The sequence below is a fragment of the Stomoxys calcitrans genome, chromosome 3 (genome assembly GCF_963082655.1).
Source record: "Stomoxys calcitrans chromosome 3, idStoCalc2.1, whole genome shotgun sequence".
NCBI classification, from domain to species: Eukaryota; Metazoa; Arthropoda; class Insecta; order Diptera; family Muscidae; genus Stomoxys; species Stomoxys calcitrans.
Window position 1 is genome coordinate 31,746,373 of NC_081554.1, and position 27,024 is coordinate 31,773,396.

The 27,024-nt window shown below is 37.2% G+C and overlaps 3 protein-coding genes across 5 annotated transcripts in view; 1 reads left to right on the forward strand and 2 right to left on the reverse strand.

Annotated features, from left to right (window-relative positions):
• Nucleotides 1–16,454, reverse strand: part of LOC106084774 (protein croquemort) — a 28,140-nt gene extending 11,686 nt beyond the window's left edge. Inside the window, exon 1 of one of the 3 annotated variants that reach the window (XM_013248688.2) lies at nt 16,007–16,454. The gene's annotated coding sequence lies outside the window, so the exon portion shown is untranslated. Of the gene's footprint in view, nt 1–694; nt 909–16,002 lie in introns of those variants that run through there. The other 2 variants (XM_013248689.2, XM_013248687.2) reach the window with 2 other exon arrangements.
• Nucleotides 16,455–19,165: 2,711 nt separating this feature from the next.
• On the reverse strand, nt 19,166–21,409 carry LOC106084763 (syntaxin-5). Its single transcript, XM_013248676.2, has 2 exons — nt 20,274–21,409; nt 19,166–20,191 (listed from the first exon to the last, which is right to left on the reverse strand). The coding sequence occupies exons 1-2, from the start codon at nt 21,031–21,033 to the stop codon at nt 19,443–19,445; spliced, it is 1,509 nt and encodes a 502-aa protein (XP_013104130.2). The 5' UTR covers nt 21,034–21,409; the 3' UTR covers nt 19,166–19,442.
• A 1,249-nt stretch (nt 21,410–22,658) lies between these two features.
• On the forward strand, nt 22,659–23,799 carry LOC106084764 (BOS complex subunit TMEM147). The gene is made up of 4 exons (XM_013248677.2): nt 22,659–22,863; nt 22,929–23,070; nt 23,144–23,365; nt 23,434–23,799. Exons 1-4 carry the CDS (start codon nt 22,787–22,789, stop codon nt 23,680–23,682), a joined length of 690 nt encoding a protein of 229 aa, XP_013104131.2. The 5' UTR covers nt 22,659–22,786; the 3' UTR covers nt 23,683–23,799.
• Nucleotides 23,800–27,024: the final 3,225 nt, after the last annotated feature.

Here is a 27,024-nt window from a genome sequence, read left to right on the forward strand (position 1 = left end):
CATTTGTTACCCGATTTCGCTAACAAATGTGAAATTTCGCTGAAATTTGAAAAAAGTTAGTATTTTAAAGCCTCCCGTTATCCGAAGCGAATATGGACCAGATGGGAACATATTGAGATATAGCTGCCATAGACCGATCTTCCAATTTAGGATCTTTATCCAAAAAAATCGTATTTTTTACGCGATTTCGCTGAAACTGTGACTTTTATAAGAGTTCTCGGCACCTGAATCAAATATGATTTAGGTTCCGGTATAACTATGGATATGGGAGTGGAGTTATAATAAAACAAGATGATTAAGATGGATAGGATATGTTATTAAGATGGATAGAAAATCCTGGGGAGAATATGAGAACTTTATGCAGATGTCTTTATCCCTTAGTAATTATTGCACTTTGTATGAAGAACTTCAACTCTTTTTCTTGAACACAGAAATGGTGTCCCTCATTATCCCGTAGCCGGCCGGAAATATGTGATTATATTTTTTTTATTTCACCGTACATGAATCCCGTCATGTATCAAATCACTTGAAATATGTCAAACTTCCAATCTAGGCTTTTTGAAATTTTAAAATATTATTTTTTAATTCCCAAGGCTGACTCTCTTTGTCATCCATTAATCACACAACTTTTTACAACTCATTTTAATTTTTTATTTATTCACAATAAATCCATCAATTTTGTTAATTTACGTACACAATCATTAGGCCATTCAAATTATGATTTTAATTGCAACACTAGCTCGGTTGGCCAATCGTAGGTAATGGAGAAATTTCACCCGCTTTCAAAGCAAAACAAATTTCAACTGAAAATATGTCCATGCATAACAAAAATATTTAAATGAATGGATTATACATCGTTCGGTGCAGAAAAACTGTCAACATGTTCGCACATTGAAAGCGTTGTTGGAACTGATAACGAACAAAAGGCAAAAACAAAACCACAGACATAAATTTGCCACCGATCAAATGAAGTGGCCATAATCACAATCAATTGCTGTTGATCGCTTAATCTAGATATCAGTTCTAAGAATAGGTAATGGAGCCCTGATAGATATGCCCCTGTTGTGGAGTGTATAAATTTAAATAAAATTATACGGTAGCCTTTTCAACGCTGATACGTAGGACTTGGTGCTTATTATAGGACTTCTCGCTATATAGTGGACATTTTTTGTTGATATTTGGCATTTTTTAGGTTAGTTAATCCTACGGTATAGCAGAAACAGGTTTTTTCCTGACTATAATAATACAAGGTAGCTGACACTTAGTGTCACCCTCCACCATGGATCGCAATTGTCAAGTTATATGCCCGTCATCTCTTTAAATGCTAGGATAATGGATAAGAATTGCTATGCTATCGGTGCAATGACAGGTTATGAACCGATTCGCACTATACTTGGTTTGAATATTGGAGACCAAAGTAGATGTCATTGCGCAAAAATTGCCAAATCGAATAAGAATTGCGCCCTCTAGAGGCTCAAGAAGTATAATAGGGAGATCGATTTATACGGAGCTATATCAGGTTATGAACTGATTTAGACCATATTTGACACGTATGTTTAAGGTCATAGGAGAAGTCGTTGTTCAAAAATTCAACCAAATCGGATAACAATTGCGCCCTCTGGAGGCTAAAGAAGTATAATCGGGAGATCGATTTATACGGGAGCTATATCAGGTTATGAACTAATTTAGACCATACTTGCCATAGTTGTTGGAAGTCAAAACACTCGGCTAAGTATGGTCACAATCGGTTTATAACCAGACATTGCTCCCATATAAATCAATCTCGGATCTTGACTTCTTGGGCCGCTAGAGGGCGCCATTATTACCAGATTTGCAATATCAGGTTATAAACCGATTGTGACCATACTTAGCACTAATACTAAATTTCTCATGAACATTTCATTAAGGATCCGGGGATACTGCTCTCATATCAATGAGTGCAGTCCGATTAAAGTATAGTGAATGATAAGGTATAGAAGTCATTGTGCAAAATTTCAGATACAGAAAGCTCTTGGAACTAGAATTCTGCTTGTCTCGAAGAAAGATTTAAGCCAATAACTTACATGAACTGTCACGTAAGTGGGATTTTTTTCTTTGGGAAATGGAAGCTATTTATTCCCCAAAATATCGTTGTAATCCACAACACACATTTTATCCCTAATCCAGAAAATGGAATACGGACCAGTTACAGAAAAACACTCCCAAATCATAAATCTGTACCGATCTGTCCCAAATTTCAGAGAAAACGGATAATAAATGCGGCTTTTATGGTCCCAAGACCATAAAACGAGAGATGGGTATATATGACAGCTATATCCAAATTGGAGGCCACCATGGCGCAGAGGTTAATATGTCCGCCTATGACGCCGAACGCCTAGGTTCAAATCCCGGCGTGAACCTCATAAAAAAATGTTTAGAGGTGGTTATCCCCTTACTAATGCTGACAACATTTGTAAGGGCAGGATACCTTACAAATGTGCTAAAACTTCTCTACTTTGCTATGCGGCACCCCGTTCGGACGCGCCATAAAAAAGTAGGCCCCTTATCATTGAGCATAATCTTTAATCGGACTGTATTCATTCATATGAGAGAAGTATTTCATGTTCCGTAATGGAATGTTCATGGAAAATTTAGTTAATATTAACTTAGTATATCAAAATATACCCCGATCTTCACCATATTCGGTACGAATGTCGGGAAAGCCAACACAGCTCACTGTGGCAAATTTCAGCGTAATCGGATAATAAATGGGCCTGGGTCCCAGACCATAAATCGGGAGATGGGTATTTATGGCAGCCAGGGGGCCCAGCTTTCTAGGGATGCTTAGTATTTATTCAACAACGTAGAAAATTTCGCCCATCCTAGGATTAAGTTTGTTAAAAGTTTTTGCCTATTTTAATATTTCTCAGTTTTTTGATATCTGAAGGGGGGCGGACCCTCCCCTTACCCCAATAACACCACCCAAAATCAAAAGTGATCCGATACGGGCAACATGCATCTTGAATGAAAGATGTTAAAGAGAGTAGATTACGAATATGGCACCCCTTCTCCAAAACTCCCCCAATCAGACATATCAAACACTTTTGCCAATATAGGACTCAAATGAAAGGTATTGGAGAGTTGAACTTATTTTATCAGAATTTCCATTGAAGAAATCTTGTAGCCCTTTTGCCTGGGTTTTACAGGGTGTAAATGTAAAGTAATATAAAATTTCCCTTGAACATTTCATTAAAGAACAGAAGATATATCCCTTAACCAATGAGTGTAGTCCAATTAAAGTTCAAGCTCAGTGATGAGCGACATCACTGAGTAGATTAGTTTTAACATGACAGAATACCTGGGAAAGGTAGCCAGCATTAGCAAAGGGAAAACCACCGCTGAACATTTTTCGCCGCACAACGGACAAAATTAGAAATGTGCAATATGTGTAGCAAATTTCGGGCAAAACCGCTTCATAACTTGCGTTTTATGGATCCAACAGTGCAATTTGGGTGGTACATATGCATGACAGCTATATCCAAATCTGAACCGAATTCTACCAAACTCATAGATGCATAATGTGAGAGGCTTATGCATAATGTGAGAGGCTTATGAAAACAATTTGCAAAATTGTTAATTAAAATTGGTTAATTAATCTGCTTGCTATGGCTTTAAAGATTAAAATCGGGCATGCATATGTATGGGAGATATATCTAAACCTTAACAGATTTCTATATAATTCAACGGCTATATTAAGTGCCTTAAGAAAATGGTCTGTGCGAAATTTCGTGAAGATTTGTTGACAGGTGTGCACAATAAAGCCATTTTAGTACTAAATAGGGCGACATATTTATGGTAGCTAATATCTCCAAAGTAAAACAATAAGGCATATATTTTTATACCCACCACCATAGGATGGGAGTATACTAATCTAGTCATTCCGTTTGTAACACCTCAAAATATATGTCTAAGAACTTCCAGGGTAAAGTATATATATTTGTGATCGTCTAGACGCTCTGAGTCGATCTAGCCATGTCCGTCCATCTGTTAAAATCAGAATAGCGGTCAAAAGCGTAAAACTAGCCGCTTGAGATAATTTTCGCATTTCCCACAGATATTTAATATATTGATTTGGTGGTTGGGAATGGCAAATGGGCCGTATCGGTTCAGATTTAGATATAGCTCCCGTATAGACCTATTTCCCGATTTGACTTCATGAGCCCCTGGAAGCCTCAATGTTTTTTTTTTCCTTATTTTTTTTTTTGTTTGTTCGAATTCTGTTATGACTTTCAGCAACTGTGCCAAGTACGGTCCAAATCGGTCTATAACCTGATATAGCTGCCATATAAAACGATCACCCGATTTGACTTCTTGAGCCCATACAAGCTGCAACTTTCGTTCGATTTGGCTGAAATTTAGCATGTAGTGTTCTATTATGACTTCCAACAACTGTGCCAAGTACGGTCCTAATCGGTCTATAACCTGATATAGCTCCCATACAAACCGATCTCCCGATTTGACTTCTTGAGCCCTTACAAGCTGCAACTTTCGTTCGATTTTGCTGAAATTTAGCATGTAGTGTTCTGTTAAGACTTCCAATAACTATGTTAAGTACGGTCCGAATCGGTGTATAACCTGATATAGCTCCCATACAAACCGATCTCCCGATTTGACTTCTTGAGCCCTTACAAGCTGCAACTTTCGTTCGATTTGGCTGAAATTTAGCATGTAGTGTTCTGTTATGACTTCCAATAACTATGCCAAGTATGGTCCTAATTGGTCTATAACCTGATATAGCTCCCATACAAACCGATCTCCCGATTTGACTTCTTGAGCCCTTACAAGCTGCAACTTTCGTTCGATTTTGCTGAAATTGAGCATTTAGAGTTTGCTTATGGCTTTCAACAACTGTGCCAAGTACGGTCCAAATCGGTCGATAACCTGATATAACTCCCATATAAACCGATCTCTCAATTTGACTTCTTGAGCCCTTACAAGCTGCAACTTTCGTTCGTTTTGGCTGAAATTGAGCATTTAGTGTTTTCTTATGACTTCCAACAACTGTGCCAAGTACGGTCCAAATCGGTCGATACCCTGATATAACTCCCATATAAACCGATCTCTCAATTTGACTTCTTGAGGCCTTACAAGCCGCAATTATTGTCCGATTTGGCTGAAATTTTGCATGCAGTGTTCTGTTACAACTTCCTACAACTATGTCGAATACGGTCCAAATCAGACTACAACCTGATATAGCTCTCATGTAAACCGGTCTCTCGATTATCCTTGTGCGGTTCCTATAACCTTTAATTTTTGCTGGTTTGACAAAAGATTGTTATGTAGCATGAAATTATTTTGTATACAATTTTAGCAGAATCCATTGTGGTGGGTTCCCAAGATTAGGCCCGGCCGAACTTAGCACGCTTTTACTTGGTTTGAAACATACGAAACACACAAAGCGTCACTAAACCCTGTAATGTTTTTTATTTTATATGGAATCATCGAATGGATGGAAACATCGATTATGAAATGCTTTATTAAAAAAGTTTGCCTTTTCGGCATCATATTTCGGCAGCATATAAACCTAGTTTATCTAAGACCAACAGCAAGAGAGATTCCTAATCTTTTTTTAGTAGTCCATATAGTAAAAGTATATCTAGAAAACTTTTGTTTTTTGGTGTTAACTTCAGAAACTACAACTGATAAGATTCGTGGACATGCATTCTTTGCGGATGATTAGATTAAGATTAACAAGCGTAAAAAAGGCAATGCCATTTCCAACTATGTGCACACCAAAAACCACCAGCAAAGCGATTTGTTACACTCCGTTTAGTGATAACAACTCGTTTTTTTTTTGTTCGTTTGCACAAAAATAATGAAGAGTTTATAACAAATGTGTTTTTTTTTTTCAAATGTCTCCGAATGAAGTATCGAATTCGACATTTGATTTGACAAGTGTAGTAGTATTTGTTTTATTTAGTATAATTTTAAGAAAGTCATAGTATTGGATTGCCCAAAAAGTAATTGCGGATTTTTCATATAGTCGGCGTTGACAAATTTTTTCACAGCTTGTGACTCTGTAATTGCATTCTTTCTTCTGTCAGTTATCAGCTGTTGTTTGATTAAAGTTCATTCTAAGTTTTATTAAAAATGCATTTAATTTCTTTTAAAAAATCCGGAATTACTTTTTGGGCAACCCAATAGTTTTGATTGCAATAAAATAATATAACATTTTTGTTATAACCAGGGCATTGGAACTTGTCCATTATCTTAATATTGAGAAACTATAGTTCAGAATTCTATAAGTACGCAATTGTTCATGTATTTAAAATAAAAATATAATACTGCTGATTACCCTACACCCAAAATAGGTTAATGTTCTGATAACACTTTGTGTATAAATGTATGGATGACTGTGGCATATTTTCCCATTGTCCCTCACTAATATTGACGTCCTGTAGAATTCTCGTCTTTTTTCTGCAATTGCAATTCTCTGATATCTTAAGTTGAGTCATACATTTCATGGCAGGTCTTGTAGGTTTATAGAAGACCTTTCTTGATGGATATATTAATGTAATCACTTATTATTTCTTATGCATGTACATACATACATGTTTATAATAATATACAATATATGAGAAATAATGCGTAATTGCCAGCTCGCTGTAAGGGAATATATATTTATTTTTAGGATTTACTTTTCTTGAGCTGATTGGATGTACATTATTATACATGAAGTTCCAAATTTATATAATACATCTCCTATCCGTCTGTCGTTTCTTAAATCACTTGCCAATAGATCTGTAAAAATAATCTTCTTATTCATAAAAATCAATTTTTGTTCATTTGTAGGTTTGTTTGTTTGCTTGTTTGTTTCTTATAGACTCAGAAACGGCTGAACCTATTTTGTTGACATTTTCACACATGGTGCATAATGATACCGTGATGAAAATAGGGTACTACATTTTTTGATATCCGACCCTCCCCCTTATTCTAATTTTCATAAACGCCATATCTCGAAGATGGGTGGTGCGTGTTAAGCGAAATTTTGTGTGCTCTCCTATAGTAACCTACAAACAAAAAATTGGTATCCAAATTTCGGATAGGGTACCTAGGGGGGGGGGGGTCCCATTTTAGCGACCATGGTAAAATGGGACTCAAATGAAAGGTATTTGCGAGTAGAATACTAATCTGATATCCATATGTGGGACCAAGTTTCTGGGGGTCCATCCCTTCCCCAAAACGACCCCCAAACAGGACTTATTTAATGACCATGGAAATATGTGGCTTAAATTAAAGGTATTAGGATGTAGAATACGAATGTGATATCCAAATATGGGAACAAGTATTTGGGGGGCCGCCTCTTACCAAAAACATCCCCCTAAGGGGACAAATTTACGACCATAGCAATATGGGGCTCAAATGAAAGGTCTTTGGGAATAAAGCACGAATTTGATATCAATATTCGGGAAAAGTGTCTATGGGGCCACCCCACCCCCATAACACCACCCAAATAGTAAGTATTTTCTGACTATTGCAATATGAGGCTCAAATAAGAGGGTTTTTAAAGTGGAACTCACTTAGCGGCTGCCCATCCCCCAAAACTCTCCCCAAGCCGGTCAAATTAAAGGTATGTGGGAGTAGACCACTTATCTGATATCAACATTAGGGGCCAACTGTCTAGCGGACGTCCCACCACCATAACAACCCCCAAAATAGGACGTATTTGCTCACCAAGACAATTTGGGTCTTAAAGAGAGTGGAACTAAATATTCATAGTTTTTGGGCCCAATTCCCCAAACCGGACATATTTGTTGACTTTTGCAATAAGGAGTTTAACACAAAATCGAAGGAGATTATTTATTTATTTATATAGTCTCATCTCCTGCGATTTTTCGTTAAGCTAATAGATAAATCTTGGTTATAAAAAAAATCAACGCCATGACAGTCAAATATGCCCCAAAATAAAAAAAGACAACAGATAAAAATGCGTTAAGTTCGGTTTACATATATACCACCTCGGGCATATATGTAAACCACCTTTCATCATAATTCGGTGAAAAATACATAGTTTACGCCCCCATAGCAGCCATATCGAAATATGATCCGATCTACACGAATTCGATACAGACATTGAGTGGTCTAATAATTACAAGTCATTGTTCAATTTTGTAGAATAAAATATTGGTCTTCTTAGTAGCCATATCCAAATATAGACCGATCTTAACCATATCCGACACGGATGTCGAAAAGCTTAACATAAATCACTGTGTCAAATTTCATCGAAATCGGATTATAAATGTGCCTTTTGTGGGGCCAAGACTTTAAATCGAGAGATTGGCAGCTATTTCCCAATCTTAACCGATCTGAGCCAAATTGCGAAGGGATGTTGAAGGGCCTAACACAACTCAGTCTCAAATTTCGGCGAAATCGGACAATAAATGCGCCTTTTATGGGCTCAAAACCTTAAATCGAGAGATCGGTCTATATGACAGCTATATCCAAATCTGGGCCGATCTGGCCCAAATTGCAGAAAGTTGTCGAAAAGCGTAACATGACTCACTGTCCCAAATTTCGGCAAAATCGGACAATAAATGCGTCTTTTATAGGACCAAAACCTTAAATCGAGAAATCGTTCTATATGGCAGCTATATCCAAATCTGGACAGATCTGTGCCATATTCCAGGAAGATATCGAGGGGCCTATTTTAATTCACTATCCCAAATTTTGGCGAAATTGAACCACAAATGCACCTTTTATGGGCTCAGAACCTTAAATCGAGAGATAGGTCTATATGGCAGCTATATCCAAAACTGGACCGATCTGGGCCAAATTGAAGAAGGGTGTCGACTGGCTTAATATAACTTTCTGTTCCTAATTTTGGCAAAATCGGTCAATAAATGTGGCTTTTATGGGCCTAAGACCCTAAATCGGCGGATTGATCTATATGAGCTATATATAAATTTTAACCGATCTGGGCCAAAGTGACAAATGATGTCGAAGGGCCTAACATAACTCACTGTCCCAAATTTCAGCAAAATGGGATAATAAATGTGGCTTTTATGGGCCTAAGACCCTAAATCGGCGGATCGATCTTTATGGGGCTATATCAAGATATAGTCCGATAAAGCCCATCTTCAAGCTTAACCTGCTTATGGACAAAAAAAAAGAATCTATGCAAAGTTTCAGCTCAATATCTCTATGTTTAAAGACTGTAGCGTGATTTCAACAGGCAGACGGACGGACAGACGGACGGACATGGGTAGATCTTCTTAGATTGTTACGCTGATCAAGAATATATACTTTATAGGGTTGGAAATTGATACTTCGATGTGTTGCAAACGGAATGACAAAATGAATATACCCCCATCCTTCGGTGGTGGGTATAAAAACAGTTTGTTATAAACTAAGCTTTCCACAGACGCCCACATTGTAACAACATTTTACTATAAGACATCTTCCATCTATGTTTACTCTAGAATTCATTTCACTAAAATGCCTAAGTTAGTCTGATTATAGAATGTTACTTAAAACTTTCCTAACGTAGCCTAGTTATTTTTAGGAAATTAGTATAAAGTGACTATAGGTTAGGTTAGGTAAGAGTGGCAGTCCTTTACAGACTCACTTAGACAATTTAAAGTCCATTGTGATCCACGACTCCAGCAATGGCAATCCAAGCACGCTGCCAACTCGGCTACCGGGGCGCCCTACTATATAAGTGACTATATTTATTTGGATTTTTTAAGTATGGTCTAAAGTCTTGTACAATGGACGAGTAAATAAAAAAATTTAATAAAAATTTTTCAATAAATTATTTAAAATTTTGTTTGAATAAAAGCCATATTTTAATAATTTCGTATAGTTTTTTTTTTGGGTTTAAATTCTAAATTCTCATAATGTTTAACTCTTTGTTTTTATATTTTCACTCTTAATGCTCAACTTGAACTTTTAAGTAACACTTTTTAAAGCTCTGTTTTAATCTTGTGGGTAAAGTCATTGCAATGAATCACCCGATGAAATCATCAAGAAATTTAAGCTTATCACGTATTTACTTAAAGTTGTAAAGTAAATGAAATAAAAAACACGTACAATACATGCCCATGCATATGAAACCCTAATCCCTACTAGAAAAATAAACAGGAATATAAAATAATTAGCAGGTTCTCATGTGTTCAAAGGCAGATACAAACATCTAAAACAATTTATTGAATGTTTACACCACTCAATAGCTATTTAACGGATACATGTGCACTGGCTTTTCACTTATATTCCAAAGATTGTATATCCCAAGCTGGTTGTAGGTTGGAATTTCTGAAAATGCATTTATCTTATCGATCGACCATTGAATTGTGGTATTATGGTTATAGAAATATAATCCCATCTAAAAGAGGGATTATAAAAAAATACGCAAACATTTGAGAAATTTCAAAATCGTAAGATAATACAAAGGCCAAAAATTAATCTTTTGAAATTAAATATAAAAAGTTGATACTTTTAAGAAGTTCTAGAGTAAATATAAACCAGTAAGGCAAGGCAAAAGTCGGGCGGTGCCGACTATATAATACACCGACCCTATAAGTGAAAAGTGGAAGCTATATCTAATTCTGAACCAATTTTGATGGACGTCGGCGGATGTTTTGACATGACAAATGACTACATTATTGCAAATTACCCAAAATCAAGCGTACATATATATGGGACCTATATCTAAATCTGAACCAAATGCGACCAAACTCTATAGATATTGTGGTAGTCGGTGAAGAAGCTTTGTATAAAATGTTGGGAAGATTGGTCAATAAATGCGCTTGCAGCGGTTCTAGAGAGAAAATCGAGCGATATACATATATGGCATCTATATCTAAATCTGAACCGATTTATATGAAATTTACCAGTAATATTAAGAGCCATAAGAAAATCTTTTCTGCCAAATTTCGAGAGAATCGAGTAACAAATGAGCACTTATTGCAATATTTCTCAAAATCGGACGAACATATATATAGGGGCTATATCTAAATCTGAACCGATTTCGAGAAAACTTCTTAGATATTGTGATGGTCATCGAGGAAAGCGTTGTAACAAATGTTGGAAAGGAGTGAGAGCTATATCTAAATCTGAACCGATTTCTATGAAATTCATCAGTAATGACGAGAATCAAGAGAAAATCCTTCCTGCTAAATTTCGAGAAAATCTATGGAAAATGATCACATTATTGCAATACTAGTCCAAATCGGACAAACATATATATGGGAGCTAAATCCAAATCTGAACCGATTCTTTCCAATTTCAATAAGCATGGTTTCTAGGACCAAAAAAAAAATTTCCAAATTTTAAGACGATTGGATGAAAATTGCGACCTGTGGTTTGTACACAAATTAACATGAACAGACTGAAAGAGAGACGCACATAGCTAAATCGAATGAGAAAGTGATTCTGAGTCGATCGGTATACCAATCAATGGGTCTATCTTTCTTCCTTCTGGGTGCTACAAACAAATGCACTAAGTTATAATACCCTGTACCCACAGTGATGGTGTAGGGTATAAAAACTCGCGTGACTGACTGACTGATCATCACCCAGACCAAATGGCTAATGTTAGAATCATGAAATTTTGCACAAATGTTCATCTTAGGTTATAGGTACGTGATAAGAAGGGATTTGGTGATATTCGTACGTTGAGGACATTTATGGACTTCAGACCATTAATCGGCAGATTGGCCTATGTGACAGCTATATTAAAATATATGACAGCTATATTAAAATATATGACAGCTATATCTAAATATAGTCCGATCTGTACAATATTTGGATGTCGGAAAGCTTAAAATAACTCACTGTTTTAAATTTCAGCGAAATCGGGTAATAAATGCAGATTATAGGCTTTAGACCCTTCACCGGCAGATCGGTCTATTTAGCAGCTATATCTATATATAGTCCGATCTGAACCATATTTGAATCGGATGTCGGGATGCCTAAAACTAATCGTTGTTTGAAATGTCAGCGTAATGGGCTTCGGACCCTTTATTGAGAGATCGGTCTATTTGGCAGCTGTATCCAAATATAGTCCGATTTGGACCGTTCAAGAACTTAACTTGAGTGCAGCAAAAGGCTTATCTATGCCAAATTTCAGCTCAATATCTCAATTTTGTAGAGTGATTACAACAGACGGACGGAAAGACGGCGCTAAACCTCAATCTCTAGATCATATAGATCTAACTTAAGGCTTCTGGGCGGTGTGTACCAATCCATAAGATGATGTTTTGGATGGTCTCTGTGATAACAGCCCAGAAGGTATTACTTAGACAGCTTGTAGTTATGTCTTCGCACGGGTAACTGTGTGACAGTTTGGTGCGTTTACTTTTTTCGAAAATGAGGTTGGACCAATAGTTACGGTGAATGGATTGCACTCTCAAGAGATGATTAATAATTTTTTTAAGGTTGGATTTGGATGGATCTGGATTTTGATGATCTGGGCAACATTTGCTTTCAACAAGATGGCGTTAGGTGCCAGAAGGTTGTTGTAGCCAATTTTTCATGTGGGTGTGGTGATCCTTATCAAACTCTTATAGGTGAGCAAGCTTCTTTCAGTCCAAAGGACCGATTCGCGTGGGAACTGGGGGCAAGTGGTTATTTCAAGGCGCCAATACCTCACCTTGTCATATCGAGCATCATAGGCACTTAGAATTTGTGCAAGAGGCGGTGCCGCCCGACCTCTCACTGAGACTCCACTCGATACCGATGATTGTCCGCGACTGCCGCAAACTGTGGACGCGCCCGGGAGCTCGCAGCTAAACTCTCGTGACAGCAATGAACACCACACACATCGAACCTCAATGTTCCAGCCTGTGTGGTGCTCACAGCTATCCCGTGCAAGGAAAAAAACTCACGTGACAGCAATGAACACCACACACATCGAACCTCAATGTTCCAGCCTGTGTGGTGCTCACAGCTATCCCGTGCAATGAAAAAGATAAGGTAAACGCCATAAGACCATTGTCGATTAAAGACCTTAAAGATAGAATTCCTGAGGCTATCGAGAACAAAGGGCAGACTCTTTGCTATTTGGTTATATAAAATTTCATGAAAAGGATATGGTGCGGTAAGCATGGTCGAGGTGGCCATTTCGCTGATGTTTGTTTTTTCATTATTAGCGGCATACCATTCTCTTTATAATGAAACCAACATCCGATCATTTACTTAAAAAAATTAGTTTTTCTTTGAATATAAAAATAACACCTCTTATTGGACAATCCCATTGCAGCCGGTTGTACGTACCGTATCGACCCGATGAACCCCTCATCGGCAAGGGCTACCGCCTCAGTGTACAACACACTGCTACAACAACAAACAACAAGCTCTTATTGGAAACCTATTTACATACTAATTCTGATTCCTGTGTATCTTGTTTCGCTTCCATAGTCGTCTTTTCATTTCCCTCTGTTTTTCTGTGAAATAGATAGATGATCTCCTCTCTTCTTCTTCCGATTAATATCCTTGCCTTCATATTCAGTGTGCCGTATTCTTGGCTTCAGTAGAATTTCAACACTTTTGGACGTACCATGGTTTTCATGGGGGAGGCTTTTGGTACCAAAGAACGTATTTCGTGGAATTTACCATAGAATGGGCACAGGTTTGCCTTCGCGCCATTATGTCACCGGAACTATTAGGGCGAGGATCATTTTTTCATGATGGTCTCATTTCTCTTTCGAGACGAGCTTAAGGATCGAACATTTCTTTGGAATGGAAAATGAAAGCGATAATAAAAATTAAAAATTCTTTGGAAATCTTCTACCTTACGGACTACACAGCACAACAAAGTTGTTGTTTATTTCATGTTATGGTGATGGTAATAGTAAAGGAAACCCCCCAAAAGAGTTCTCAGTATAAGCAATTTTAGGCTGTTTATAGTCAAGCTTAATCGAAGACAAAGCATCTCCATCTTTCGCGATATATTCGAGATTACATTAGCGGTGAAATTGTTGCTGGTGGCCATGGAGGTGCCTTATCATTGAGCTTAAACTTGAATAGGACAACACTCATTGATATGTGAGAAATTTTCCCCCGGTTCCTTAATGGAATATTACGTTGATAGTAAACCAGCAACTCAAATTTCGACCCAAGTACGTAGGGGGAACGCCCGACTCCAAACAAACATATAGACCAAAGACCTACATTTTGGGAGTATACCACGAATTTCATATAGAAATTGGGAGACAATTGTCAGGCCCGCCGCTAATCTCCCAAAGCTTTCTAGAGGCACAATTAGTCAAATAAGGCGACAAAAATAAACTTATATTGCTCCTTACAATTCCCAAACGGTCGGCTTGAGGCAAATTCGAAAGCCGCCATCGACTAACTAGTGAATATCTCCATTTTCTCATAGCTTATTTTTAAGTTGAGAACCTCTCGTCTTTTAAGGTTGGTACTATATTCGGTTTTCGCGGTGAAACACCATAAAAAAAAAGTAAGAGGAAAATATTGATGAAAAGTGTTCGTTTTGCTGTAACTTGTTTTTTCATCTAGTGAAAATTTACATTTCACGACGTCCAAGAAGAGCACAATCACAGCTGCTTGACAACAAGTCGTTTTCCTATGTAAAATGAACGCGATCGCCAGACTTCTAGTGACTAGACTGTTTGTTAGTGTTTGTGATCTTGCTCACAAAAAAATATTGTTTGTGATCCACACTCTCACTTTTGTATGTAAACATGTACGCAAGCAGCTGATAATTGGTTGGTGCCATATGAATATTTATATGTAAATGGCAACATTTTGGCCAAATAAACCCAAAAACACGTATGGGGTAACCTTCTCAAACCACCGAAAGAACGATTTAGGGAAATTTTTCTCCCACAAAAACGTAGTACCACCCTTTAGGATAAAAAAAAGACTCGAAAGTATCTGAATTGCTCGAAAAATTCATAGTGCTTGAAAAGTACTCAATCGGTCGCGGGGGTACTACGGTACTCCTCGGGTGGAAAAGGTACTGAAAAAGTACTAAAGTACTAATTTTTCCATTCCTGGTGTTTTGTAGTTTTTTTTCTCAGCACGCTTTAACTTGCGAACTTGACCTGAGTTCAATTTCACTAATGAATCTTTCAATGCACGCATAATTAGAAAACTTAGTCCTGCTTGATCATAGCCACTATCAACAAAGAAATACTAAAATTAATACGATTATTATCAACACTTGAAATAGCAAACAAAACAAGTTGGTACTTGTGCAACTATATTAACGATTGACAAGTTGTCAAAATGCGCATATACCCACAACCAAAAGAGGAAATTATTGTTATTTTGCCATTCCGTTTGCACCAAGTCGATTCGCCCATTGTGGCATTGGTAATCTCCCTTAACCCAATTAAAATTATATTAAGGCCCCAGACTTGCTTAAGATTTCTTTGTACATAGACAAGTTAAGTTTTAAGAGGAGGACAAGTGTTCGCTTCTTCTGCCATTCAATGTTTAGCGACCAAACGTGCGGAATTCAGTCGTTGTTGTAACCGCAAATCTGCGGCTGCTCCCCCACATTTGGCCATAAATGATGCTGGATCGATCCCGAAACGTAAACCTGCATGTAGCTTAGACGGACAGATTTTACACCTATGAAAGCCAACAGCTAACTTCTTAATAATCAGTTATAAGCGGAGATACTTGATAAAGAAGAAAACCATATGATTCTTATAAATTGAATCTCCCCTTATGTCAAACGGATGTTTATAAAAAATAACATTCTTACTTCCGCAATTATATACTTTTGGACCATTTTTTCATCCGAAACAATTTCAGCACCTTTAACCCAGCAGCTAAAGACACATATGCTATCCGAATCAGTTGGTGCTTTCACTTGAATAAGTTTTCAGCTTTCTGGTTATGTTCCTAAGAACGGTTATGTTCCACACAGAACACAAACAGTATCCCTGAAGGTCACAAAGTTTGCGCTATTTGTACTTATTTCCAACAGAGAAGTTTAACCCAAGTAAAAAAATAACAAAAACAGAAATTGAATAAAATATATTAACATACATACGTCTTTCGTGTGAAGATCTAAATATTCGCTAGACAAAGGCCAATTGGTCTCAATGTAGTTATTGTTATTTGCCTTCGGTTTGCAAAGAAAATACACAAAGTCAAGGCAGTCATCCGCGGAGGTGAGAGACCTTGAAGGCAATTATATGAGTCAATGTGCAGCGTCGTCACTTGATATAATAACACGCATAAACTTTCAGGTATCAATATTTCTTCAATATGTTCTAAATGCTTGTAATTTATAATGTATTATGGAGATTAGTTAATGGGTTATTTGTTTGTTTTAATTTCAAAAGGCACAACTTTTATTGTCTGGTAAATACACCCAGACGCGAGCGTACTTTGTTTCATGTGCAACAATCACAAGAACCGAACAAATTTTGTTTAACAATTTATCATTTTTAGGTCACTGTTTTGGGCCATTTATTTGTTTTATTTGCTTTATTTCAACTTACACTACCAGATTTTAGAACTACAATGAATGGAATGCTGTCATTGGAAGAGAAACACAAACAATTTTAACAGCTGTTTTCAAGCTACATACACAAAAGCTGAATGCTATGAAATGGCACAAAAATTAACGTTGTTACCGTTGTTTAGTGACAGTAGCGTAGTCTGTCACTAGCCCAACAGGATTCACTAATAGAAGGCAAGGCCACTTGCAAAACATAAAATGGATAGGTTCTATGAATATCATTAAGGATGTCAAATATGCCAATTAAAAATGTCATTAAATAGGAGAAATCGTTAACAAAGAATGAATGTTAAAGGAGAACAATTTGACATCCTCAATGCCAAGTACTGCCAAAAATTAAAAAAAAAAAATTATGTAGACTGATCGCTTGGCTTAACCTTATTCAGTGAATCCTGCTAGCCCAACAACAACAAAATCGACTATATAACCCCATGGTACAAGAACTTAGAAGGTAGGGTCATTTGCCGAACAACATTTTTCTGTGCAACCAGGGGCTCAAGAAGTTAAATCAGGAGATCGGTTTCTATGGCAACTATATCAGGTTATAGACCGATTGGGACCGTACTTAGCTAAGTTATTGAAGTTCATAACAGAATACTATGTGCAAATTTCCATCCAAATCGGACGAAAATTGTGGCTTGTAAAAGCTCAAGGAATGAAATCGGAAAATCGGTTTATATGGGAGCTCTATCAGGTTATAGACCGTTTTGAAGCGGACGAAAATTATGGCTTCCAGGGGCTCAAGAAATCAAATCGGGAGATCGGTTTATATGGGAACTATATCAGGTTATAGACCGATTTGGGCACAGTTGTACTTGGCACAGTTGTTAGAAGTTATAGCATAATACCGCATGCATAATTACAGCCAAATCGGACAAAATTGCGGATTCCTGGGGCTCAAGAAGTCAAATCGGGAGATCGGTTTATATGGGAGTTTTATAATGTTCTTGACCGATTTGTACCGTACTTGGCACAGTTGTTGAAAGTATTAACAGCACAATACATGCAAAAGTTTAGCCAAATCGGATCTATATAGCCCATTTGCAATCGCCAACGACCTTCATCAATATTAAATATCTGTGCAAAATTTCAAGCGCCTATACCTCTATCGTGATTTCGACAGACGGACATGGCTAGATCGACTCTGAACATCGAGACGATAAAGAATATAATGGGTTGCCCAAAAAGTAATTGCGGATTTTTTAAAAGAAAGTAAATGCATTTTCAATAAAACTTAGAATGAACTTTAATCAAATATACTTTTTTACACTTTTTTTCTAAAGCAAGCTAAAAGTAACAGCTGATAACTGACAGAAGAAAGAATGCAATTATAGAGTCACAATTTGTGAAAAAATTTGTCAACGCCGACTATATGAAAAATCCGCAATTACTTTTTGGGCAACCCAATATATACATTAGGAGGTCTTCGACCAATATTTCGAGGTGTTAGAAACGGAATAACTAGATTAGTATACCATCCTATGGTGGTGGGTATAAAAAATGGTTATTTTGGGAATTTCTGTGAATAATACGGGCAGAATTTATTTTTTGTTTTTTAAAGACACTTCTGTCTGCAAAAATAAAAAAGAATTTTTAATGGGTTGATTATGGATTGCAACTCGTCTACTGTTGCGCTGGCAGGAGACAAAACCACGAACCAAAATGCACAAATGTGGCCGTTGGCAATGCGGCTAAAGTTGAGTTGCCTTCCATAATCGACCCATAAGATATTTCTATTCGTTTTTATTTTCTTAAAATTTTTTCAAAAAATTAAAATGAGGGTATGTGAATAATTTCGTGCAGAACTTATTTTTTATTCTTTAAAGACAATTTTGTCTGCAAAACTCAAAAAGAATTACTAAATCTCTAATAGTTTTTTTATAAAATTTTTTTTTAATTAGAAAAAAATTGAAAGCGGTACACAAAGATTTGGCAGCCACAAAAAATTTTGAAATACCGAGGTGACCAATTTAAGGAGCCTGCCAAAGGTGCCCTGACAAACCTAGGGCCTTGAAATTTTACACACGATCTCGCAACACATCAGCACATCACTTCCAACCATTCCAAATTTCATAGAGATATCTCTATCCTTTCTCACACGGCTACGAAGTCCACTCTTGGACATTCGGCACTTTTCCATTCCTTTAATTTCTGGTGATGCGACGTGGTGGCAGAGTTCATTCGGCAGGAACGACTTTGTACAATGGAAATAATTGGAAATAAGTCTGCTATTTTTTAAATGGATAAATTTGGACCCTAGAGGGCTCGGGAGCCCATGGGTGTGTATTCAAAAATATGTTCGGGCTTCCAAAAGAGCATTTGGATTTTACATTTTGTTTAATTCTCCACCTAATGCATTTAAATTGCATAGACCATCGCTCCGAATGACAACGCTTAAAAATGAACATTGAAGAAAAAATCAGGCAAGGGAAGACATCTTAAAATTTGACTACTAAAATCAAACCAATTTTAATCGTAAGTGCAACAGTTGTTTTGAAGGTGTCAGACACGTAAGTCACGGTGGTTCATATCGTTGTGGCAAACGGTGTTGTAAAAACTGCATTACACCATACAGTTGGTTTCAATAAACAAAGATGTGGTCTTTTCGGCCCTTCAGTACGATTTCTTAATTAATTGAATGACACTTTGTCCTTTAAACCTCCTTTAGAATTACTTGCACTCCCATTTTAATTTTAACAAATTTGTTTTATTTTTTATGCTGTGATCTTTCATATACAGTCGTTATTGGTTTGCATTAAATTACATACATATTTTGTTTAAAACATCTCGTTCGATTTCTCCACCTTGGGTTCGATTTTACATAAAAAATATTCTTAGAATTTATTATTATTTGGGGGAGGGGGGGGAATATCTATGGACAATACATGATCAATCAATGTGTTTGAGGTACATAATTGACCCATATAATAGTAAGAATAATATATATGTATATAACACTTTATTATGTCATAAAAACAATAAAGAATATAAAGAAAAATATTAACACGCCAAAAATTTTTATCATAAGCCAACGATTTTTCGAAACGGATTGGAAATATTTTAGAATTTCACCATGAGCAGCTTCAATGTTAATTTCGGCATCCTGTATATTCGTATCAATTCGTTCGACAATTTCCTCCTGCTCTTTAACCATATGAGCCAATTGTTGAAATATGCCACCCAATTCCACAATTGTGGATTCTATGTTTTGCATAGTTTCGGCTCGTTGCTGCACATAGTTGTCTGATTCATCATAGATGGCCAATTGTTGTTGAGATTGTATACGTGCCGGTGGCCCCAGCAGGGGAGATGTATCGCTGGCCGATGACATATCAATGCTAACTTCTGTGTTCTCCTCACTCAGCAACAGAGAACCATGTTTGGCCGTTGTTGGCGGCACCGTATTGATTGGCATAGAAGCATGGCCAAATTGGTCACGGCGTGTTTTTTGATGTTTAAGATTTTCTGTTCGAACCTCAAGGATTTGTTTAAAGTCGGTACTCATGCTGGCGAGTTTCGATTGCAACGCTAAGACCATATTGGAGGAATGTGATACCAAATGCTTTCCATTGACAGTACGACGTTGGTCTTTTGAAATATCCTGTAGTCGTGCTATGTGCTGATTCAATGCATTCAAATCGCCCTTAATAATGTACGTGAGTTCTTGGATTTCCTGGGGTCTATCATCAAACAATGTTCTTTTTTTCGCCACTGTTAAGATAAGTGGGGGGTAAGGATAAAAGAAAATTAATGTGTCATATGCCATACTTATAATGAAATTCATTTTACTCACACATGGTCAATTTTTCCAGTTTCGCATATGTACTTGCAATGTTTTTACCAATCATTTTTGCTACCATCATGAATTCGGAATAGCTTTGTACCTGCTTGGCTTTCCTTGGATCCCGAATATTTACCGCCCTGGATATATTTCGCGATTGTAGCGATCTTATCGCATTGTTGAACTCTCCGGTACGATCCCTGGCAGCCATGACTACAATGTTCTCCTTATCGAAAAGCTCCTCTAAGTCGTCTTCGATTTGCTGTATCGGGTGTGATTTGTTGGGGAAATTATTATTATCGTAAATCCCTACTGCGTTTGGAGTTGTTTCTTCCTGATAGTTGCCTGTGACAACAGCAGCTGCAGCACTCAAAGGTTGCTGTATGAAATTGCGCAAAGCTTGACCCGATGTAGCTTGAATGCGTGAGGACAAGGAACGAAGATTCCACTGGCGACCTGCTTTCGAATATTTGTCGTCGTCTGTATCTTCTGATAGCTCTTTATTCTGTGGACTAAAATGCCCTCCAATGGAAGTAGAGGATTGTTGATAATAATTCTGCTGCAATTGCTGTTGTTGTGTATTAGAATTCAATAGAGGCGTTGAGGCGGAGGGGCCAACACCGTTCGCTGTTACGACGAACAGAGGATTAGGATGGCTGTTATTGGGTGACTGCTGTATGTGCTTATGCTGCTGTTGTTGTTGTTGTGGAATTAAAGAATAGCCCTCTTCCTGTGTTTGATCTTGTTGATGTAAACGTCGTCGTGTTTGCATCTCATAATCTAAAATGCTAAACCTGCAGTCAGTGAAACCACTCTGACCTTGTATGCTAGATTTAAGAAGTCACAACTATAGCAAAAACAAAAAAACATTCATTCACTGGCTAGCACTTAAGGGTCACCCTGTATGTGACAATAGTAATTTCCCTTTTTTCTTATTGTGAACTTTAGCTCCATACAATTTTACATCACACACACGTTTTATGTTGATTGCTCACATCTAGATAAGCAGTAGTTTCGCATAGTATTTCACCGAGCTATGTAAATTCGAAAACAATTGCAATTTCCTTAATTAACAAATGAAAAATCTTAAGCCAATGTAGCAATGAAAATGATACGTGGTATGTCAAGTAGTAGTAGTGGTATGTCAAAATTAGCAATCTTTCGACAACATTCAACTAATCGATTAATCGACTACTGTGTAAGTCGAAGTTGACTTTTAATGGCAAAAAAATCGATTAGTCAACTTTGAAGTAGAGCTGACAAACTATCAACAATCGCAACATTCGATAGTTTTAATAATAAATATTAATACTGTCGTTAAATTCCCATCACCTATATTTAAAACGAAAGTTAAATTCAGGAGATTGATTTACAAAGAAGCAGTATCAAAGCACAGATAGAATAAAACCAAAGTTAACAAATCAATTAGAAGTAGAGCTGGAAAACTATCGATAATCGCAACATTCGATATTTTTAATAATAAAACAGCCAACTGCATATTCTCTGCTCATGTACGCACACGTATACACATTCGCAAACAAATTTCTTTGCGATTAGTGATCAACGTCGACCAGTTTGATGACAACATGGCAGATTGCACCATATGATTTGTGGTTGTTGTACAAATGAGCCCACCCTTAATTGTTTCGCCATGCATCCAAGATATATGCATTTCCAGGTAGTGGCAGTTGCCTAACAACAAAATATTGAGTGCACTTTTTGCCAAAATCAGCGGTTAGCGCAGCTCTGATTTTGCGTATGTTACTAGTTCACGCCATTTTTCGTTGTTTGTGTGTGTCTCGTTCTTAACTACAATACACACACACAACCAAAACTCGTTGACAGTGCACTTCGCGAGAAAAATTGTACTCAGCTGGTTGTTGTTGTAGCAGTTTATTGTGTTCTATTTTTCGTCTGCTTGATTCTGTTGAGTGTCAAGACCCAGGAACTCTGCGACTAAGATGGGGTGCGTGCACAGGGATCTGGGTCTGGCCGGGCAGTTAAACAGGTGTCGTGTATCGTGCGGTCCTTGGTTACAATCGGGACATACATCTTGCACGTCGGCATCAATCCTAGCTCTGTGGAAATTGAGGCGGCTACATCGGCCGGAACGTAATTGAGCGAGAACTACTCTGGTTCGCCGGGTGAGATCGATTTCTTCGGGTGCAATGGGTGGCGGTCGTTCTCCAAGGACTACAGTGTACGTGTTCGTGTACTCAGCTGGTAAATATGTCATGCATTCATCCCATAGGGATTTTGGGCATTTGTAACTGTTTCGGTTGACAGATACTACGCATTGCGTTCAAATTTAAATACCCTTCTAGGTGCGTTATGCGTCGTAAATTAGGCGCATAATAGCCGCAATTTAACATGTGTTTTCTCTTTTGGGAACAAATTTCACCCATTCTCTTTTCTCTCCCTGGGGTTAATAGAATTAATTTTTCGACGTGCCAATATATGAATATATCTTTATATCTTTTCTTAAAACATTAATTAATGTTAAACGAATTAGCCTAAATATTACAATGACTTTATATCATTTTGGAAACTGTGTAGCACTAGTCTACGTGCCATATTATATGACCTATAAATACTCGGGCTTGTATGCATTTGTTTTATCCCAATTACTAATTTCTGGTAATATTATTTAATTATTTTCAATTGCAGATCGGAATATGGTGCATTTTGGAAATGCATACAGGCTGGTGGTATTTACGTGTTTACACAGTTATGTAAAATGTTGGTGCTAGCCACATTCTTTGATTCGGATGCACTTGGTGGTGGTACAGGCGATTTTAACTTCTTAGCGGTATAGATACACTTTTCCATTTATCTCAAAATTTACATGTTTATATTTTGCGTTATCATTCTCAATATCCCAGGAGTTTCTGCGTTGTAGTGTGGATGTAGCTGATCTTTTAGGCTTTGGTGTTATACTCTCCCGTATTCCGGGTAAAGGTCATAGCAAATTGATTACCGCCGGCTTGGGATGGGCAGCGGCTGAAGTTGTCTTATCTCGTGGTATTATGCTTTGGGTCGGTGCAAGAGGCACCGAATTTAGTTGGATTTATATACAAAAATGCTTGGAGTCGAATGTTTTACTGGTAAGAGGCCTATTTATTTTAGCATTAAATAGAAATGATAAATATAATTTTATTATAACCTACTACAGATTCAACACATCACCACCGCAACTTTGGTCTGGTTGTTCACACGTCATGATTTGAATAAAGCTTTCAAGCCTCTGGTTACACTATTGTTGGTGGTGACAATTTTCAAAGGTGTTTGGCTAGATGGCCTTTTAAGCATTTTGAGCTTTGGAATATGGTCAACAATAGCATTTAAAGCATTTATTTCTTCATTGATTGGTTTTATTACTTTGCATGTTTACACCGGTTTGGCTCAAAAAATAGGAATTTAAAGAGTAATTTGCAATATCAAGTTTATTTTTTTTATCTTATTTGTAATTCAATTGAAATGTTAGAAGTATATAAAAGTAATAAAAAGGGAAAGAGAATAAAAGTATTAATTAGGTATATATCCATTGAGTAGTTATTTCCTTGTTTTAGAATCTATCAATAGAGTACTACACACAAAAGATTCTATTGTAAATTTGGACTTTATAGAGCGCACACGCGAGCTTGCTCACCAAGACGTCTTTTTTTTATTCCACAAACATAAATCTATAGTCCATTTTTTGAATACATCACAACCTAGGGGACGATTCTCCTGTCCATGAATACGAATTCTTTAAAGTAAAGTTTTTAACAATTAGATCAATGGGTCTATTATGGACTGCATCCTAACTTCAGTTGTGTTGCCAAAGGGAAAACTTCCATTTCCGTATTGAATTGTAAATTAAAAATTCATTTTGTAGCCACATTTGGATGTTGTGTTGGCGATCCTCGTTAAGCTCTTAAAGGCGAGCATAATAGTTCCGGTCTATACGACCGATCGCCGCGGGAACATGATGGCCATTGGTTACTTAAAGGCGCCAATAACTCGCCTTGTCTTACCGAGTTGATCCGATGACATCCTTCATCGGAAGAGACTGCTGCCTCAATGTACATTAAATTAGTGCTTTAGTAAGCCCTTCCATGAAACAAGTGTCCCGCGGTGTGCTAACATAGACCACCTTCGTGATCGTGATTCACCACAACATTACGTGAAATATTCCAACCTCCAGTTCTCCACGTGACCTGCCGTCCTGTGGATCTTCAGCTTCCTCTCGTGGTTGCCCCACTGAAGATCGTAGAATCTACGGACGGGGTACTTGGCGAGGTCTCCTCCGCGCCTAGTCTTTTACGACACCCTGGTCTGCAATCGGAGTACCTTTCCGGGATTCCCCGGGCAAAGCTACTTCGCGTACATTAAGGTTAACCCCACGGGAATCCACTACCCTGTATCAATCTGAGTTTGCCCCTGTTCCTTGATGAAATGTTCATAGGCAAATTTCTTTTAATCAATATTTCTGTGACGGACACTGCACTGCAGGATAAGCATAGGTAACGTGCCAGAGTTAACATCTAGCCTCCTTGTTTTACTCTACGGGTTTCGACTTCTCCTATCTAAATTCTTAATACGTCTTGAGGACATGTTAACGATGTCCTCAAAAAGCGTGGCGTGATTAATCATATCGAAAGATTGTTTGTGGTCGTAATCGTTACACCATTGACTCCCAAATAATATGATTTATATGCTACGGAGAGCGTAGAGAGGTAAGTTACATTCCTCATCCTTATTTCTTAAACCGATGTTCGAAACTGACTTGACATTAGAGCACAACTTATAAATAAATACCGGCAGCACCAAAGTAACTGTGACTCTAGTGCAAGTTGTAAAATTTGTCCACGAAGATTTTACCAAGGAACAGGGGACCTTCTCTCATATCAATAAGTCCGAATGGCTTGCCGCTTAACGATACCTCTATGTTATAGTAATACAAGGTCGATTACCTCATAATTTTTATACCCACCACCATAGGATGGGGGTATACTAATCTAGTCATTCCGTTTGTAACACCTCGATATATTGATCTAGGACCCCATAAAGTATATATATATTCTTGATCGTCTCGACATTCTGAGTCGATCTAGCCTTATCCGTCCGTCTGCCGAAATCACAATAGCAGTCGAACGCGAAGAGCTAGCCGCTTGAAATTTTGCACCGATACTTAATATTGATGTAGGTCGTTGGGGATTTTAAATGGCCCATATCGGTTCAGATTTGGATATAGCTCTCATATAAACCCATCTCACGATTTGACTTCTTGAGCCCCTGGAAGCCGCAATTTTAGTACGATTTGACTAAAACTTTACAGAAAGTGTACTGTTATGACTCCCAATAAATGTGCCACGTACGGTCCAAATCTGTCTATAACCTAATATAGCTCAGAATTGCGCCTCTAGAGGGCGCAATTCTTATCCGATTTTATTAAAATTTTGCACGTAGTGTTTTGGTAGCACTTCCAAAAACTACGCTAAGTATTTTTTTAAATTGTTGATATCGCTGCCATATAAACTGATCTTGGGTCTTGACTTTTTGAGCCTCTAGAGGGCGCAATTCTTATCCGATTTTATTACAATTTTGCACATAGTGTTTTGGTAGCACTTCCAACAACTACGCTAAGTATGGTTTAAATCGGTCCATGTTTTGATATAGCTGCCATATAAACCGATCTTGGGTCTTGACTTCTTGAGCCTCTAGAGGGCGCAATTCTCATCCGATTTAGCTGAAATTTTGCATGAGGTGTTTTGTTATGACTTCCAACAACTGTGCTAAGTATGGTTTAAATCGGTCCATGTTTTGATATAACTGTCATTTAAACCGATCTTGGGTCTTGACTTCTTGAGCCTCTAGAGGGCGCAATTCTCATCCGATTTAGCTGAAATTTTGTACAACGGCTTCTCTGATGACCTTCAACATACGTATCTAATATGGTCTGAATCGATCAATAGCTTGATACAGCTCCCACATAAACCTATCTCCCGATTTTGCTTCTTGAGCCCCTGCAAGGCGCAATTCTTATCCGAATGAACTGAAATATTACACAATGACTTCTACAATGTTCAGCATTCATTTATGGTCCGAATCGGACTATAACTTGATATAGCTCCAATAGCATAACAGTTCTTATTCAATATTCTATGTTTGTCTAAAAGGAGATACCGCGCATAGAACGCGACAAATGCGATTAATGGTGGAGGGTATATAAGATTCGGCCCGGCCGAACTTAGCACGCTCTTACTTGTTTATTATAATAAGAGAAACTTTAATTTTGTTTTGGATTCAAAGCCCTGTTTAGAACATACATACATATATACATTGACTGGTTTTTGGAAAAAGTATTATTATTATTATTATTTATAACAAAATAACAAAAAAATTAAGAAATTTAAGTACATACTTTTTACTTCATTAACAAAAAAAAGAGAATAGAAAAAAACAAGAAGTACGAAATCAAAGAAATTTAAATAGCGTTTTCATTTACTTTGAAACAATTCCTCTAAAGAAAGAACTACACACCCGAGATCTACTAATTATATCACTGTGAAAAACAAAAATATTTAACGTTTTTAAATATTCAAAATATTTTTTAACCAATATTGCTTTCAATGAAGGAAATTTTTCAACGTATATATGAATGTTTTTTACCCCAAAACAAAAAAACAAAAATTGAAAACAATAATTCCAAAATGCGGATCAGATACAAATCATTAGTACATATCGGGTGTGTTTCTTTTAACAATATATGATCTTAGAA

Excerpts from the sequence above, each read along its gene's own strand:
- LOC106084763 (XM_013248676.2), bottom strand. The coding sequence starts at position 21,033 with ATGCAAACACGACGACGTTTACATCAACAAGATCAAACACAGGAAGAG. Across the intron at positions 20,192-20,273 it reads ACTGGAAAAATTGACCATGT|TGGCGAAAAAAAGAACATTG; the intron begins GTGAGTAAAATG and ends TTATCTTAACAG.
- LOC106084764 (XM_013248677.2), top strand. The coding sequence starts at position 22,787 with ATGACTTTATATCATTTTGGAAACTGTGTAGCACTAGTCTACGTGCCA. Across the intron at positions 22,864-22,928 it reads ACCTATAAATACTCGGGCTT|ATCGGAATATGGTGCATTTT; the intron begins GTATGCATTTGT and ends TTTCAATTGCAG. Across the intron at positions 23,366-23,433 it reads TGGAGTCGAATGTTTTACTG|ATTCAACACATCACCACCGC; the intron begins GTAAGAGGCCTA and ends AACCTACTACAG.